The 17,100-nt window shown below is 41.7% G+C and overlaps 1 protein-coding gene across 1 annotated transcript in view; it reads left to right on the top strand.

Moving 5' to 3' along the window:
- LOC132820008 (sodium- and chloride-dependent neutral and basic amino acid transporter B(0+)-like) overlaps positions 1-17,100 on the top strand; it is a 207,459-nt gene that overhangs the window by 82,071 nt on the left and 108,288 nt on the right. Inside the window, exon 13 of the mRNA XM_060831935.1 lies at positions 6,571-6,704. Coding sequence (XP_060687918.1) covers positions 6,571-6,704 — 134 coding nt within the window. The remainder of the gene's footprint in view (positions 1-6,570; positions 6,705-17,100) is intronic.

Genomic DNA, 17,100 nt, shown 5'->3' with positions numbered 1-17,100 from the left:
TTTTTTACACAAAGAGTGTCAGGAGTCTGGAACAGGCTGCCGGGGTGGGGGTGGAGGCAGATATGATAAAGGCATTTAGGAACTTTTAATTAAAGACATGAATATGCAAGAAATGAAGGGATGTGACCCAATGGCAGGCAGAAGAAAATAGTTTAATTTTGCATCATGTTCGGTACAATATTGTGGACTGAAGGATTAGTGTCTGTACCGTACTGTTCTATATAAGACCAAGGTTATGATTTGTCTGTCTCAACTACACAAAGTTCACAGAATCTGAGTTGTTATGGTGCAGAAAGAAGCCATTCAGCCCATCATGCCTGTACCAGCCCTCTGAATGCGCAGAAGGCCTTAGTATTATTCCCCCGGCTTTTTCCCATAACCCTGGACATTATTCCCATTTCAGTGATTATCCAGCGCTGTCTCTAGTACACCGAATGATTCTGCAATAAAAGATCAAAACAATGGCACTTTTAAAAGGAGGATGACAGACAAAGGCAGTGACCACAGGGTCAGAGAAAGACTGACCCTGCTGTCTGACACAGCAGTGAATCTGCACTATCACTGCTTTTGCTGTTTGAGTTCATGTATCTCTGGACATTAGAGTGCACTTAGGAAAATTTAACAAACAGTGAAATTCACAGCTGACCTTAGAAGAACCTGTGTGGGTGAGCTCACAGCACAGGAACAGACATGTGCATAGTTTGTACTTGTAATCTTGCTGTAAATCTACAGTAGTGAATAGAGTGGATTCTTTCTTAATTATATCTTTTATTGAGATCGGTCTGTTGATTAAATTTTAAAAATATAAACCATAGGTACTAAGTTAGCATGGAGCAGTGTTTTTTTTAAGAGCAAAAAGATGGTGCTATTTTCTGGGTCTGTAGATTGTGAAGGAGCAACGATGACCTTTAGTTGAGTGAGGTGCTCTTCCTATCAGATGTGGGAGCTTAGGGAGCGTTTCCATGTTACTGATGGTTACTTCTGCAGGAAGTGTCTTTGATTGTGAATCCTATCAGATCGCATGGTTCGGTTGGACCAGCAGTTAGAGGCAATAAGAAATTTACAAGAGCTAGGGAATATGACGGGTGGCAGTTATAGGTAGCGAGAAAAGCCGCAGATTCATTCAGGTAGATGGGTTAACTCCAGGAAAATTAGGATGGGTAGGCAGGTAGTACAGAAGTCTTCTGTGGCTATCCCCATCTCACACAAGTATGCTGTTTTGGAAAATGTAGGGGTTGATGGACTTTCCGGGGAATGTAGCACGAACAGCCAAATTTCTGGTCCGGAGACTGGTTCTCAATGTAATGAGGGGTACGTCAGGTTCCAAGAGATCAATTGTGAGAGGGGACTTTCTAGTCTGAGGCATAGACAGACACTTCTGGGGCCAACAGTGAAAAATCAGAATGGTGTGTTGCCAGGATCAAGGATATGTTGGAGAGAGTGCCGAATGTTCTCAAGGGGGAGAGGGACCAGCAGGAGGTCATTGTACACTTTGGAACTAATGATATAGGAAGGGAAAAGGATGAGATTTTAAAGGGACAATATAGAAGCTTAGGCAGGAATTCAAGAGGAGGTTCTCTAGGGTAGCAATATGTGGAATAACCCTGGTACTACAAGCTAATGAGGGTATGAATAGAAGGAAAGAGCAGATAAATGTGTGGCTGAGGAGATAGTGCAGGGGAGAAGGGTTTACATTAATGGATCAATGAAATCTCTTCTGGGGTAGAAGTGACCTCCACAAGAAGGATGGATTGCACCTGAATTGGAAGGGGATGAATATACTGGCAGGGAAAATTGCTCGATCTGCTCAGGAGGATTTAAACTAGTAAGGTGGGGGTTGGGGGGGGGGGTGGGGGGCGGAATAGTGGGACCCAGGGAAATAGTGAAGAAAAAGATCAATTTGAGATTGGTTGGGAAAGGTAACTAGTTAAAGCAGGCATGAACAAAGCAGAAACCAACTACAGGTTGGACTGATAAATTAAACGAATTATTTCAATTCAAGAGAGCTAACGGGGAAGGCATGGTTAGGAATATCGGACTGGGATGTCATTGCAATTACAGAGATGTGGCTCAGAGATGGACAGGATTGGCAGCTTAATGTTCCAGGATACAAATCCTATAGGAAGGATAGAAAGGGGGGCAAGAGAGGAGGGGGAGTGGCATTTTTGATAAAGGAGAGCATAAGTGCTCTACTGAGGCAGGATATTCCTGGGAGTACATCCAGGGACGTTATTTTGGAGGAATTGAGAAATAAGAAACGAATGATCACCTTATTGGGATTGTATTATAAATCCCACCAATAGTCAGTGGGAAATTAAGAAACAAACTTGTAAGGAGATCTCAGCTATCTGTAAGAATAATAGAGTTGGTATGGTAGGGGATTTTAACTTAGACTGGGACTGCCATCGTATCAAGGGTTTTGATGGAGAGGAATTTGTTAAGTGTGCTGAAAAAAGTCTTCTGATTCAGTATGTGGATGTACTGACTAGAGAGGTGCAAAACTTGACTTACTCTTGGGAAATAAGGCAGGGCAGGTGACTGAGGTGTCAGTGGTGGAGCATTTTGGGGCCAGCGACCATAATTCTATTTGTTTTAAAATAGTGATAGAAAAGAATAGACTGAATCTAAAAGTTGAAGTTCAAAATGGGAGAAAGGCCAATTTTGATGGTATTAGGCAAGAACTTTCAAAAGCTGATCGCGGGCAGATGTTTGCAGGTAAAGGTACAGCTGGAAAATGGGAAGTCTTCAGAAATGAGATAATAAGAATCCAGAAATAGTATATTCCCGTTAGGGTGAAAAGAAAGGTTGGTAGGTATAGGGAATGTTGATGACTACAGATGTTAAGGTTTTGGTTATGAAGAAAAAGAAAGCATATGTCAGGTATTGACAGCAGAGTTCGAAGGAATCCTTAGAGTATAGAGGCAGTAGGAGTATACTTAAGAGGGAAATCAGAAGGGCAAAAAGGGACATGAGATAGCAATGGCAAATAGGTTTAAGAAAAATCCAAAGGAATTTTATAAATACATTGAGGACAAAAGTGTAACTAGGGAGAGAATAGAGCCCCTCAATGATCAGCAAGGAGGCCTGTGTGTGGAGCTGCAGGAGATGGGGAAGATACTAATCAAGTATTTTACATCAGTGTTTACTGTGAAGAAGGACATGGAAGATATAGAATGTAGGGAAATAGATGGTGACATCTTGAAAAATGTCCATATTGAAGAAGAGGTGGTACTGGATGTCTTGAAATGCATAAAAGTGGATAAATTCCCAGGATCTAATCAAGTCTACCTAAGAACTCTGTGGGAAGCTAGAGAAATGATTGCTGAGATATTTGCATCATCAATAGTCACAGGTGAGGTGCTGGAAGACTGGAGGTTGGCTAACGTGGTGCCACTATTTAAGAAAGGTGGTAAGGACAAGCCACGGAACTATATTTCAGAGAGCCTGACATCGGTGGTGGGCAAGTTGTTGGAGGGAATCCTGAGGGACAGGATTTATATGTATTTGGAAAGGCAAGTACTGATTAGGGATAATTATAATGGCTTTGTGCGTGGGAAATCATGTCTCACAAACTTGATTGAGGTTTTTGAAGAAGTAACAAAGCAGATTGATGAGGGCAGAGCGGTGGACATGATCTATATGGACTTCAATAATGTGTTCAACAAGGTTCCTCATGGAATACTGATTAGCAAGGTTAGATCTCGTGGAATACAGGGAGAACTAGCTATTTGGATACGGAACTGGCTCAAAGGTAGAAGACAGAGGGTGGTGATGGAGAGTTGCTTTTCAGACTGGAGGTCTGTGACCAATGGTGTGCCACAAGGATCGGTGCATTTTGTCATTTATGTTTTGGTAAGGCAAATCAGAGCAGGACTTGTACACTTGTTGGGAAGGTCGTGGGGAGAGTGGGGGTGTGGTGGGGGGGGTGTGCTTTGCTGAACAAAGAGACCTTGAGGTACAGGTTCATAGTTCCTCGGACGTGGAGTCACAATTAGATAGGATAGTGAAGAAGGTGTCTTGAATGCTTTCCTTTATTGGTCACAGCATTGAAATAGGAGTTGGGAGGCCATGTTGTGGCTGCCCAGGACATTAGTTATGCCACTTTCGGAATATCATATGCAATTCTGGTTTCCCTCCTATTGGAAGGATGTTGTGAAACTTGAAAGGGTTCAGAAAAAAATTACTATGATGTTGCCAGGGTTGGAGGATTGAGTTTCAGGGAGAAGCTGAATAGGCTGGGGCTGTTTTCCCTGGAGCGTTGGAGGCTGAAGGGTGACCTTCTCGAGATTTATAAAATCATGAGGGGCTTGGATAGGGTAAATAGACAAGGTCTTTTCCCTGGAGTGGGAGAGTCCAGAACTAGACAGCACAGGTTTAGGGTGAGAGGGGAAAAATTTAAAAGGGATGTAAGGGGTAACTTTTTCATGCAGAGGGTAATCCGTATTTTGAATGAGCTGCCAGAGGAAGTGGCAGAGGCTGGTACAATTGCAACCTTTAAAAGGCATCTGGATGTGTCTATGGTTAGGAAGGGTTTTGAGGGAAATGGGCCAAATGCCGGCAAATGGGACTAGATTAGGTTGGGATATCTGACCAGCATGGACGATTGGACTGAAGGGTCTGTTTCTGTGCTGTACATCTCTATGACTCTATTTGCTACTTTTGCAAATCAATCAAAACATCAAGGTCTAAACAGCACAGATTTAATGAGATTGAGCTAATTGTTCCTGTTTGCTCTGCCCAGACCTCTCATTATTTTGTGAACTTTAGTGAAATCCCCCTCAGCCTCTTCCTCTCCATGGTGTGAAATTCCACATTCTCTAATCAAAACCTGGCAGTTAATTGTCAATCAGCATTAGTGGGTGCATTCTCCACGGCAACATCTCTGCCAATCAGAATTCATTTAGCAACCAATCAATAGTCTCCTTTCAGATGACAGAATTTACTTTTCACCTTGAATTGGTTGGGATTCTTGCAAAATGTCCCAATAAATGCAGGACAAAAGGATTTGACAAAATGTGTCTTTTCTCAACAATACATCTAAAGGATTATTTGATAAACTATTCTGTAACCCTTATCATTAATGCTAGTCAGTCTACATCATTTGCTTCTCTGCAAGTATTTCTAATGTAAACAGTGTTCGGTTTTCGGGTTTTGCCCAATTCACCAAGAATTTCTGTTTTTCGTTTCTTAATTCAGCTTACACTGTGGTATCTCTTCCCAATGAAAATCTGCTCTGTGACATCATTACAGGATACTAAACCCCTAATGCAATGGTTAGGAGGTGGGTCTTTGAGGTTGTTGTAAACAGCAAGTTCTTACAGTCCTGCACTAGTAGGCAGGAGGGCCATACAGTCTCCTCGTTTGCCATCCCATGCTTGTGTCCAGCCTACAACATGATAAGGTGTACGTAAAGCCTAGAGCATCAGTTAATATTCCCCTGCAATTGTGGGTTTGGGTGGTAAGGGGAGAACAGGAAGGCTCAGAAAAGGAGATGGCTGACTCTATCAATGAGACCAGCTCAAAGTCCCAGCCTATCCAGATATTCATTGCATTCCTGACCTTGCTGTTGATTCTCCCTACTCTCCCTGGACCTTCGCTCCCATTTCCTGTCATGTGACCTCACTACTGGCTCCCCTGTGGAACTCCAGCACTTTGATTCTGGAGGTTGCTTCTGGTGCCAGCAGTGACCATTACTCTCTGTGGCACTGCTGGTCAGTCAGATTGGCAGGCAGTTTTGTTCAAGGAAAATGCACAAAATGGAGGATAAAAATCCCATATCCAACCATTTGATGCTCTGAGCAGCTTGAAGTGACTCTGGCACAGCCATAACCTGTACGGATATATTCCCCACCATGTCTTCGGGTTGTCAGACAGGAAACCTTGCTATCCGAAAAATCCTGGTCATTGTCTTTATCATTTGTAGGTTAATTGACTGGCTACTGGTGCTCAGGTTTCCCGTCTTCCACCTTAAGTGAATCCATGCTTCTCCATAGCACTGTGGCTTAAACCACACCAGGCCTTGTTCATCTGCCAGCCCTGTCCTTGTTAATCACTATGAGACGATAATCCAACATCACACTTTTAAAATTCTCACCCCTGTATCATTGAGCAAATCCTCTCTCTCGTACCCTCCTCCAACTGTGTGAACCATCAAAATACCTGCACTCCTACAATTCTGACATTTGTTGCAACACTCACCATTTCACTCACTCTCCCATTGGTAACTGTGCATTCAGCAGGGTTAACCTTAAACATTGGAATTGCCTCCCTAAACCTCTTCATCTCACCATGTCTCTGACCTTTAACATTTAATGAATTGCACTAAGGTCATTGCATCAAACTGATTGTCTGTGAAAAGTCCATTTCTTTCAGTGTGTCTCACTGCCAGTGCACAACAGGATCAATTGAAGTGTCTGGATGAAAGTATAATCTTTGTCATGAAATATTGTTTGCTATAGTGTGAATTATCAGGTGTCGGAATAATCTGATTGAGAACCAGATTTCCTTTCCACTTAACAGTGGGTGAAAATCCAACAGAAATGATCAAACATTTTACATTTCCATTCACAGAAAATATTTGCTGCTTGCACATCAGCTCCTGATTGGGGCCCCTACTTGGAACAACACAGAGGGGAAAGATACAGGAAGAAGCCTGACTCTACAGAAGACCCAAACTGTGTGCACCTTCTGGTCATTCCTGAGAAGTAACGACGCAAAGGAAAATTCCTGTTCAATTGGTAAACATTGGTCCTGAAATTCCACAGCCATTCTGGAGTACAATCAGTGTCACTTCATTGAGTGCTCCCTTGATCAGTCAGCACCTCAGCCAAGACCCAGGGATAAGATTTGCTGAAGTTTCCTGTGCCCACTGTAAACATGGGCATCAATTTGGGGCAGGATGGGGCTGCTGAGAATTACTGAGCATTCAAGATCCTGCATCATGAGTGTTCAGTCATGTTCCTCCCTGCGTCCTGGTGATAATACACAGGATTCCAGTCTCTGTACATTGTGGACATTAGCTCCTGCTCTCACAGCCCTCACTTACAATCTGCACTGTCTGGGGGTTCCCAACAATTAACGACTGGATGAGGGAAGATTTGATGCAGCGGAATCTGATTCAAAATGATATTAGTCATAGAAGGTGCAGAGAGGGTTAATGCTGAGGATTGCATTAAGAATGGCCATATCAATATCATCATTCTGATTTGGGTGGAAGAATAGTAGCTTGATTAATAAAACCTACCACTGAAATCCTCTTTACAGTCTCTGTGACAATGTCTACCATATCAGTGGAATATGTACCTATTGCTAACATGTAATCAATGACACATTGGTTAAGACAAAGGCCTGTGCTTGTTGGAGGACCAAGTGTTTTTCCTCGACCACACTTGATAAAATGAGCCCTGCAAATCCCTGCCAGGAAGGATATGTTGGCAGTGAACCTGCCTTGATGGTTTGATAGTATGAGCAATCTCTAACGTGATGAGCAGTGGTGCAGGTTCCGGTGAGCTTTAAAGGTATCTTCAGGTATAACTTTAAGATAATAAACGCATCGCAATTTTTGACAAGACAAAATCAACAGAGTGAGATTCATCTGGTAGAACACATTAAAGTGATTGGGATTGTCTTTAACCCCACATGCAGCTCTGAAGAGTTTGGGAAATGTATACTGGGCAGCACGGTGGTTCAGTGGCTAGCATTGCTGCCTCACGGAACCAGGGACCCGGGTTCAATTCCTGCCTTGGGCTACTGTCTGTGTGGAGTTTGCACATTTTCCCTGTGTCTGCATGGGTTTCCTCCAGGTGCTCCGGTTTCCTCTCACAGTCCAAAGATGTGCAGGTTAGGAGAATTGGCCTTGCTAAATTGCCAGCAGTGTGAGGTGCATTAGTCAGGGGTGAATGTAGGGGAATGGGTCTGGGTGGGTTTCTCTTTGGAGGGTCAGTGTGGACTTGTTGGGCCGAAGGGCCTGTTTCCACACCATAGTGAATTTAATCCAATCTAAAAGAAGGGGGACCCAATCATTACACTTGCAAACAAGGTGTGAATCATCTGTTTTGACAACATAAACATGAGAAAATCCTCCTGCACAGCTATACACAGTAGCAGCTTTGTTATACAGCAACATACAAGGCGGCACGGTGGCACAATGGTTAGCACTGCTGCCTCACAGTGCCAGAAACCCGGGTTCAATTCCCACCTCAGGTGACTGACTGTGAGGAGTTTGCACATTCTCCCCGTGTCTGCGTGGGTTTGCTCCGGTTTCCTCCCACAATCCAAAGATATGCAGGTTAGGTGAATTGGCCATGCTAAATTGCCCATAGTGTTAGGTAAGGGCCAAATGTAGGGGTATGGGTGGGTTTCGCATCGGCGGGTCGGTGTGGACTTGTTGGGCCGAAGGGCCTGTTTCCACACTGTAAGTAATCTAATCTAAAAAAAAATTGAGATTTTCTATCATTAAATGAAAAGGAAGCTAAATAATCATATGAGGAAGACAAGGCAGCAGTAATAGTACTGTCAGCAAGATGTCATTTCAGAAATGGGCCAAATAGTACATAAAATTGGCACCTTGCCAATAACTGTTCTTAAGATATTGATTTTGCCTCCAAACTAGATACTTAATCAGAAACCGAACAAATACACTTTTATATTCAATGATCTAATGTACCAAGTTGCTCATAAACGTTGCATCAGATACACTTGATGAAATTCTGCAAGGTTTTAAAAATCACTGTCCAACAAATTAAATTCTTGAAAACACAATATTTATCAGGTGTTCAGCTTCCAGAGAAATCCATGAGTAACTTATTTAGTGATCTCTACATAGTAGTGGAAAAATATGACTATGAAGCCTTGAAATCACCCTTCATTGGAGATAGAATTATTGATGGATTACTGGTAAGTCTTTTTCAGTTTTGTTGTGGTCCAAAAAAAATTTTCAAGAAAGCCATTTAGATGGTGAGAGAAGCAAAAATCTGGAAGCAAAACAGATCAACATAAGACAGGAGGATCAACCTTACCACAAGATGTCAGCAGATTCTCTTCAGCTCCTGTGGTTCAAAAATCCTAAAGACAGTAGAATAACCAGTAGAGATTTGGCCAGACAGCAGATACTAGGAGTGAATGTCAATGCATTGGAGAAAGCAAACTTCACAGGCACAGACAGTATCCTCTTCCTACTTTTCCCTTTGAGCATTTTAGTCCTAAGAACTATATCTGACTTCTTCTTGAATACACTGAATGGTTTGATTTCAATCACTGTCAGTGGCAAAGAATTCCACAGGCTCACCACTCTCTGAGTGAAGAAGTTTCTCTTCATCTAATTCCTAAATGACCTCGTCTGTATTCTCAGATTGTGAGCCCTGGTTCTGGATTTCTTGGTCATTGGGAACATCCTTCCTGAATTTACCCCGTCTAATCCTGTTAGCATTTTGTAGGTTTCTATCAGATATCCACTCAGCCTTCTAAACGATGGTGAATATAGTCCTAATCAATCCACTTTCTCTTCATATATCAGTCCTGTCATCCCAGGAATAGTCTAGTTGCAGTCTTTGTTGCAGTCCCTCCATAATTATTCCAGCAATCCATGAATCAGTCTATGAACCCATCCGTCTATGAATACATCTATGAATTCACCTGTCATTGAATCTGACCATCCAATCATGAATCCAACCAACTGTCTACCAAGTCCATCTGCCTGGAAATTTGGCCCACTTTCTGAGAATCAATCAGTACATTATTTCATGCACCTATCTGCAAATCCATCCTTAAATCTGTGTTTCCCTCCATGAATCTAGCTGGCGATCCATCCACACCTTTGTGAATCTTTCCATCTGTATATCTGCCCATAAGTCCATCACATCATTGTTCTGTCTGTATGTGAATTCATCCATCGATGTGTTCATCTGTGACACTATCCATCCATGAATCTACCCATGAATCCATCCCTCATCCCATACAGTTTTGATGTGGACGGTCAAACTACCAGTTTATCTGACTGGCTTAGCAGAAACCACCCTATCACACAACTGAAACCGGGCTGTTTGAGCCCTTTTTACATATGCAGTTTTGACTTCTGATATCAATTGCTGTTTTACAAGAACTGTAATTCTAAAGTTTAGCAGTGAAAAAGCTTTCTCTCCATCTCTATCTCTCCCAAAAGTCTCTTATTCAGAAAAACAAATTGCAGACTTAGTCAGCCATGGTGGACTAATTCTCTGAGCATGCCAAATACCACTGCACTCTTAATTGCCATCCACCTGTATCCCAACTCAGAAAAAGAATTGCAGTAAGATTAACCAAATGAAGATTCCCAATTTGGTTCTTGACCAATTGGACTCTAAGTCATGTGAACTAATACCAATGTAATAACTTTTCATGAAATTCAATTTGCAACTATTTTTCTTTCTCTATCCTTCTTCACTGTATTTGTGTGTGTGAATGAAGTAGCAGAGTTTGTTCCTCCATGTTTTGCATGTTTATTAATAAACCCCATCTACTGAGGATTCTATTATTTATTCTTGCACTGATGCAAATGGATTGATTTATCATTGCTTGAAAGGGGTCAGGAAAGATTTACAAGAATGTTGCCAGGGTTGGAGGGTTTGAGCTAGAGGGAAAGGCTGAATAGACTGGGGCTGCTTTTCCTGGAGTGTCAAAGGCGGAGGGGTGACCTTCTAGAGATTTATAAAATTACGAGGGGCATGGATAGGATAAATAGGCAAAGTCTTTTCTCTGTGTTGAGGGAGCTCACGACTAGAGGGCATAGGTTTAGGGTGAGAGGGAAAAGATATAAAAGGGACCTAAGGGACAACTTTTCACACGGAGGATGGTGTGGGTATGGAATGAGCTGCCAGAGGTAGTGGTGGAGGTGGATACAGTTCTAGCATTTAAAAGGCACCTGGATGGGTATCTGAATAGGAAGGGTTTGGAGGGATACAGGCCAAGTGATGGTAAATGGGATAGATGAGGTTAGGATATCTGGGCATGGACAAGTTGGACTGAAGGGTCTGTTTCCTTGCTGTATATCTGTATGATTCTATGACATGCTATGTTTTAAATATAGGCATTATTTTAGCTTTCTAAAACTGGATCTCTGCCACAACTCCATTTCTGAATGAATTAATAAAAATGAATAATTCCTTATCCCGAGATTATTTCAAAATATATGGATGCAATTGATCTAGACTGGAATTGGAAGGGGACCTATATCCTGATGGGGACATTTGCTAGTGCTACTCAGGAGGTGTAAGACCCATAAAGGATTTGTTTGGGTGGATAGATGGGTTGGAGGTGATGGGAGGTTTTGAGCATGCAAAGAGGCACTGAGAAAAGAGATAAGGTGAAGGCTGGTACAGTTGAGAGGAGGAGCAACTCAAATAGTCAAGGCAGGCATGAGCAAGGCAGAGAACAAGGTGAGTCTGATGAATGAGACTACATTTATTTCAAAGCAAGAGGCCTGACAGGTAAAGCTGATGACCTTGGGCATGGTTGGGAACATGGGAATAGGATATCATAGCTATTACAGAGACACAGCTCCGTGAAGGGCAGGACTGGCAGCTTAATGTTCCAGGGTATAGATGCTGTAGGAAGGATAGAAAGGAGGACAAGAAAGTAAGGGAAGTGGTGTTGTAGTTCAGGCTAAAATTACAGGTGTACCGAGGGAGAGTATTCCTGGGAGTAATGAGGTCAAAGCCAAGTGGTCCTGATGGAACTCAAACTTTCAGTGACTAGATTATTGCTAAGCAAGAGAACTGTTTGATAGCATTGTTGATGATACCTTCCGGCACTTTATTGATAATTGAGAAAAGACTGATAAGGTTTTAATTGGCCATTTTCAATTTGTTCTGCTATTTGTGTGGGACATATCTGGGCACTTTTCCATGTTGGCAGACACATGCTAGTGTTGCATTTGTACTGGAACAGCATGGCCGGGCTATTGCAAATTCTTGACTATGTCTTCAGTAATATTACTAAATTCTTTTCAAAACCCATAGCCTTTGCCCTATCCAATTCCTTAATGCATTTCTTGATATATCATGTGGAGTGAACTGAATTGGCTGAAGTACAGCAGCTGTGAGATCTGCGGAGGAGGCCAAGATAGATCATCCACTCGATATATCAGGCTGATGGTTTGGCAAATGCCTCAATCTTGTCTTCTGCATTGATGTGTTGGGCTCCACCCATCATTAAGGATGGGGCTATTTATGAAATCTCTTCCTCCAGTGAATTGTTTATTTGGCCATCACCATTCAGGATTGTTTTGGTAGGCTGGCAGCGCTTAGATCTGAGCCTTTTTATCACATAGTCTGTTATTATACATAACGTGTTGTTAGCCACTAACAGTCTCCATTACCAGCTATTCATCCTCCTAGCCTGACTGTTATACACTCCCTCACCTGTCCAACTATCCTTTTCTGTCTTTGGCCTCTATGCGCACCTATTGTTTACTCCTTACTGCCTCGTCCAACATTTTCCTAGTTGTCATCAGTTCTGAGGAAGACTCACTGGACCCAAAACATTAACTTTGATTTCTCTCAATAGATGCTGCAAGATCTGCTGAGCTTTTGCAGCAATTTATGTTTTTGTATCGATCTGATTCATTGGTTATGGAATTCCTTAACTCTGTCTATCAATTGCTGCTGATGCTGTTTAGCAAACAAGTAGTCTTCTTTTGTAGCTTCACCAGGTTGATGACTTGGTTTTGGCTCCTGTCATGTCCAACCGCACTCTTCATTGAACTAGGATTAATTGATGGAATTGGCTGAGGCAGGGTAATGTTGGACCATGAGTTTGCAGGTTGTGTTGAAATACAACTCTGCAAATATAGCTCACAACACCTCATAGATAGCTAGTCTTGTGTTGCTAGATCCATTCAAAGTATATCCAATTAACATGATTCTAATGGCACACAACATGATGGAACGTATCCTCAAAGTGAAGATGGGACTTTGTCTCCTCATGGACTGTGGGATGGTCACTCTTAATGATACTGTCGTGGTCAAGGATACCTGTAGCAGGCAGTTTGGTGTGGATGGATTGAGTATGTTTTCACTCTTATTGACTTCATTGGAACATTTGCAGACCCTATCTAGCAGCTATATATTTTAGCTCTTGGCCACCCTTAGTGCTTACTCAAGGTAATGTTCAATGTGTATAAGTATTGATTCATCAGCTGGGGGGCAGTGAGTCAAGGGAGGGTGTGGTATGTGATAATCAGCTGGAGTTGTCCACGCCCATGTCTAAAGTGATTTCGTTTTACTTCATTGCATTCGGCATCAATGTTGATATCTCCCAAGGCAACTGCCTTCTAACTGTATGTCCCTGCTTTCATGACAGTTGGTTGGTCCAGCTGCTGGAACAGGTCATACCAGAGATGGTGATGACATTGTTTGGGATATTTTGTGCAATGCACGATGCCATGAGTATGACTATCAGTTTGACCAGTCTCTGAGACAGCTCTCCCAATTTTAACACTAGCCTCAGAAGTAAATAAGGAAGACTTCATAGAATTGACAAGGCTGAGACTGCCATTGTCATTTCTGGTGCCTTAGCCCATCTAGCTTCACTTCTTATTTGAGACTTTCTACCAATTGATACGAGTGAGTGATTTGCTAAACTATTTGAGGGCAGTTACGAGTCAAGTACATTGTTGCATTTACACATTGGCCAGACCAGATAAGGGTGATATTTTTCTATCCTTAAAGGGCATTAGTAATGGTTTCATGTCATCATTAGTGACTTTCCATTTTATATTTAAATGAAAACTCAGATTTCAGCATCTGCCAAGAAGGAATTTGAACCCAAGCCCCCAGAATATTACCTGGCCCCTGGTTCCACGACCTCAGTACCAAGGTCACAAGTCCATTTCTTTCCCCAAGTTGTTGTTGCAATCTTGGGACAGTAGGAAGATGATCTATCTAAGGGCAATTGTATCGGCAAAAGCAAATTACAAGAGTCCATGAGGAAAATTAATGAATAAACATCTACCTGGATGCTTAAAGGAATGAACAAGAATACAAATCAGATCAGATTTGGTCCAAGGTGTTACTTGCATTGATCTACTTCTGCTATTAGATAGATCCCAGGACTTCAATGCATGTTCACAATGGAATAGTAGCAACCAGTCTCTGATAGTGGCAATAGACATAAGAGATACTAAAGGTAAGGACAGAGATTGAGAACAGGAACTGGATTTTCAGGTTGAGCAGATAGGGACTGAGATTGAAAGCATGAAAAAGGTTAGGAGTAAAGGTGGGAGACAAGCCTGGCAGCCAGGCAGAAGCCAGGCTGGGAGCAAGACTGAGGCAAGACAGGAGGCAGATCGAGTGTGAGAAGAAGCTAAAGTCCCCACTATTGGCAATAGACATGAGGGATTTTAACAATAAGTACAGAGACTGGGAATAGAGTTGGGACTGAAGAGGATCTTGATGGATAAGTCAGGAGCTGGAGTGTTGGCGGAAAGGTTGTGGGAAGAGGGAAGCCACCAAATGGGAATGAAGTTAGAGTAAAATGTGCAATGTTGAAGGGATATATTGGCATAATTTTATTAACACAACATGAGAAATATGTACAGGAGTAGACCTTATAGGCCATTGAGCCTATTTTGTTATTTAATCCAACCATCACTGATCTTGGAGTGTGACTTCACTTCTCTGCCTGCTTCCCATATCTCCATATTCTCAAGAGACTAAATATGTCTATGCCTGTCTTAAATTTATTCAACAATGGAGATAACTTAATGCCCTGCAGCAGAGAATTACTAAGATTCACAACCCTTGGATTGAAGAACAACCATTTGATGAAGATGTTAAAGCAAAAACAATGTTAACAACATCCATAGGAGCTTCCTATATTTCATGAGTGCAAGAACGGATACACTTCCGAAACTGGATCAGGGTTACACTGCTTAAACAACTCAACAAGAATTCAGACTGCTGCTAGTCACAATGAGTCACTTTCCCTTCATGGCTGAGTAGAGAATTATCTGCAAGGATTTATTAAACCAAATTCCAGCAAAACAGCTTCAGTACAAAGTATGCATGGAGGAGCAAAGTGAAGAATGATAAAATACTAATTAACCAAGTATTTCTGAAAATCTAGAGCACAGACCAACATGACTTTATGGAAGACTATGGGTTTAAATTTGATATGTTTTCAAGTAAAGCCTCAGATTTTAAATGGAGGTACTGTATTTATTGTACCTCCAATAATAAATAGTTCATTTGGATAGCATCAATAAAATCTTCAGTAGAGAATTGGCTGGTTGGTTAAAAAGAGAAGACATTCAAAACTGCATCATTTTACTGCCAAGAGCAATTAGGGAGCATGGTATATAACAGAATTTTAAGAGCACTTGTGATAGCTGAATCACTCTTGCCTAAAAACATCATTGTGACTCTTTGATGATTTTTGACAGATAATATATTAGCAATGTGACAGAAAATATTAAGGAAAACAATTGGCTCTCCCATCATTTCAATTAATTCAGTAAAAATGTAATTGCTTCAATCCAAAGCAATGGATATCACACTAAATTAAAAAAAAGTTAACTGATTAACACAATCTATCATCTGAATCTGAGAACACTATTAAAGATCCATATTATTTGTTGTTGGTTTTTCTGTCAATTTATGACATGGGCTGAAATTGTAGTTGGCTTGCTGCTGTAGTCTCTTCCTCTACCACCATGAGACCATCGCTCCTTCCCCATTAGCTGCATGTAATACAGCAAGGCATGATCCCTGGAAGATAGTTCCTCATGTATTGCTTTGAAACTGCTCCTTGGGGCTGTTTAAATAAAAAAAACAAATCTTTTATGGCATGTGAGTGTCACTGGCAAGACCAATATTTATTGTTCATTTCCAATTGTCCTTGAGAAAGTAGTGGTGATCTGACTTCTTGAACTGCTGCAATCCCTGTAATGTAAATATAGCCACAGGGTGATAAGAAATGATTTGTGATTTTAACCTGGCCGTGGTGAAGAAATGGTGATATAGGTTAAAGTCAGAAGTGGTATGGATTTGGAGGGAACTTGCTGGTGAGGGTGTTCAAATGGGATTGTCCTTGTTCATCTAGGTGATGGAAGTTGCTGGTAGACATGTGTGTTTGGAAGATGTCATTGCAGGATCAGTTTTGAGTTGCTGCAATGCAAGTTGTAGTTGATACACTTCTCACTCTACTCCTGTGCATTGATGGTGGAAGGAATTAATATTTAAGCTGGGAGATGGTGCACCAATCAAGTGACTTGCTTTGACCTGGATAGTATTGAGTTGCTTGAATGATATCAAAGTTCATCCAGACAAGTAGGGAGTATTTCATTACAGCCCTGACTTGTGCCTTGTAGATAGTGGACAGGATATGTGGAATTATTTACCACAGAATTCTCAACCCCTGCCCTGCTCTTGTAGCAATGGTATTTTAATTGCTGGTCCACTTAAATTTCTAGGTGTTGAAGGCTGGGTTTCAGTGATGATGATGCCATTGGATACTACGGGGAGTAGGTTAAACTTTCTCTTGCTGGAGACTTCCATTGCATGGTACTGGAGTGTCAATAATGTTACCTAGCCACATACTAGGCCTAGTTTAAATATGTTCGAGGAGAAAGTGAGGTCTGCAGATGCTGGAGATCAGAGCTGAAAATGTGTTGCTGGAAAATTGCAGCAGGTCAGGCAGCATCCAAGGAACAGGAAATTCGATGTTTCCTGATGAAGGGCTTATGCCCGAAACGTCAAATTTCCTGTTCCTTGGATGCTGCCTGACCTGCTGCACTTTTCCACCAACACATTTTCAGCTAGTTTAAATATGTTCAGATCTTGCATATGGACATGATCTGCTTCAATACCTGAAGAGTCATGAATGGTATTGATATTACACAATTATCAACGAACATCCCATTTAAGATTTTGTGATGAAGACAAACTGATTGATGAAGTAATTGAAGGTGGTTGGACATGCTGATCTCATAGAGTGATAGCTTGGTGTTCAGATACTTAGACTCCAACAACCATCCTTCTTTGTGTTATGTTTAACTCCAACCAATGGATAGCTCCCCCTAATTTACAGTTTCTTTCAATTTTGCTAGGGTTTCTTGATTCAGTCAAT

The sequence above is a fragment of the Hemiscyllium ocellatum genome, chromosome 11 (genome assembly GCF_020745735.1).
Source record: "Hemiscyllium ocellatum isolate sHemOce1 chromosome 11, sHemOce1.pat.X.cur, whole genome shotgun sequence".
NCBI classification, from domain to species: domain Eukaryota; kingdom Metazoa; phylum Chordata; class Chondrichthyes; order Orectolobiformes; family Hemiscylliidae; genus Hemiscyllium; species Hemiscyllium ocellatum.
This window is presented reverse-complemented; position numbering and strand designations above follow the sequence as displayed.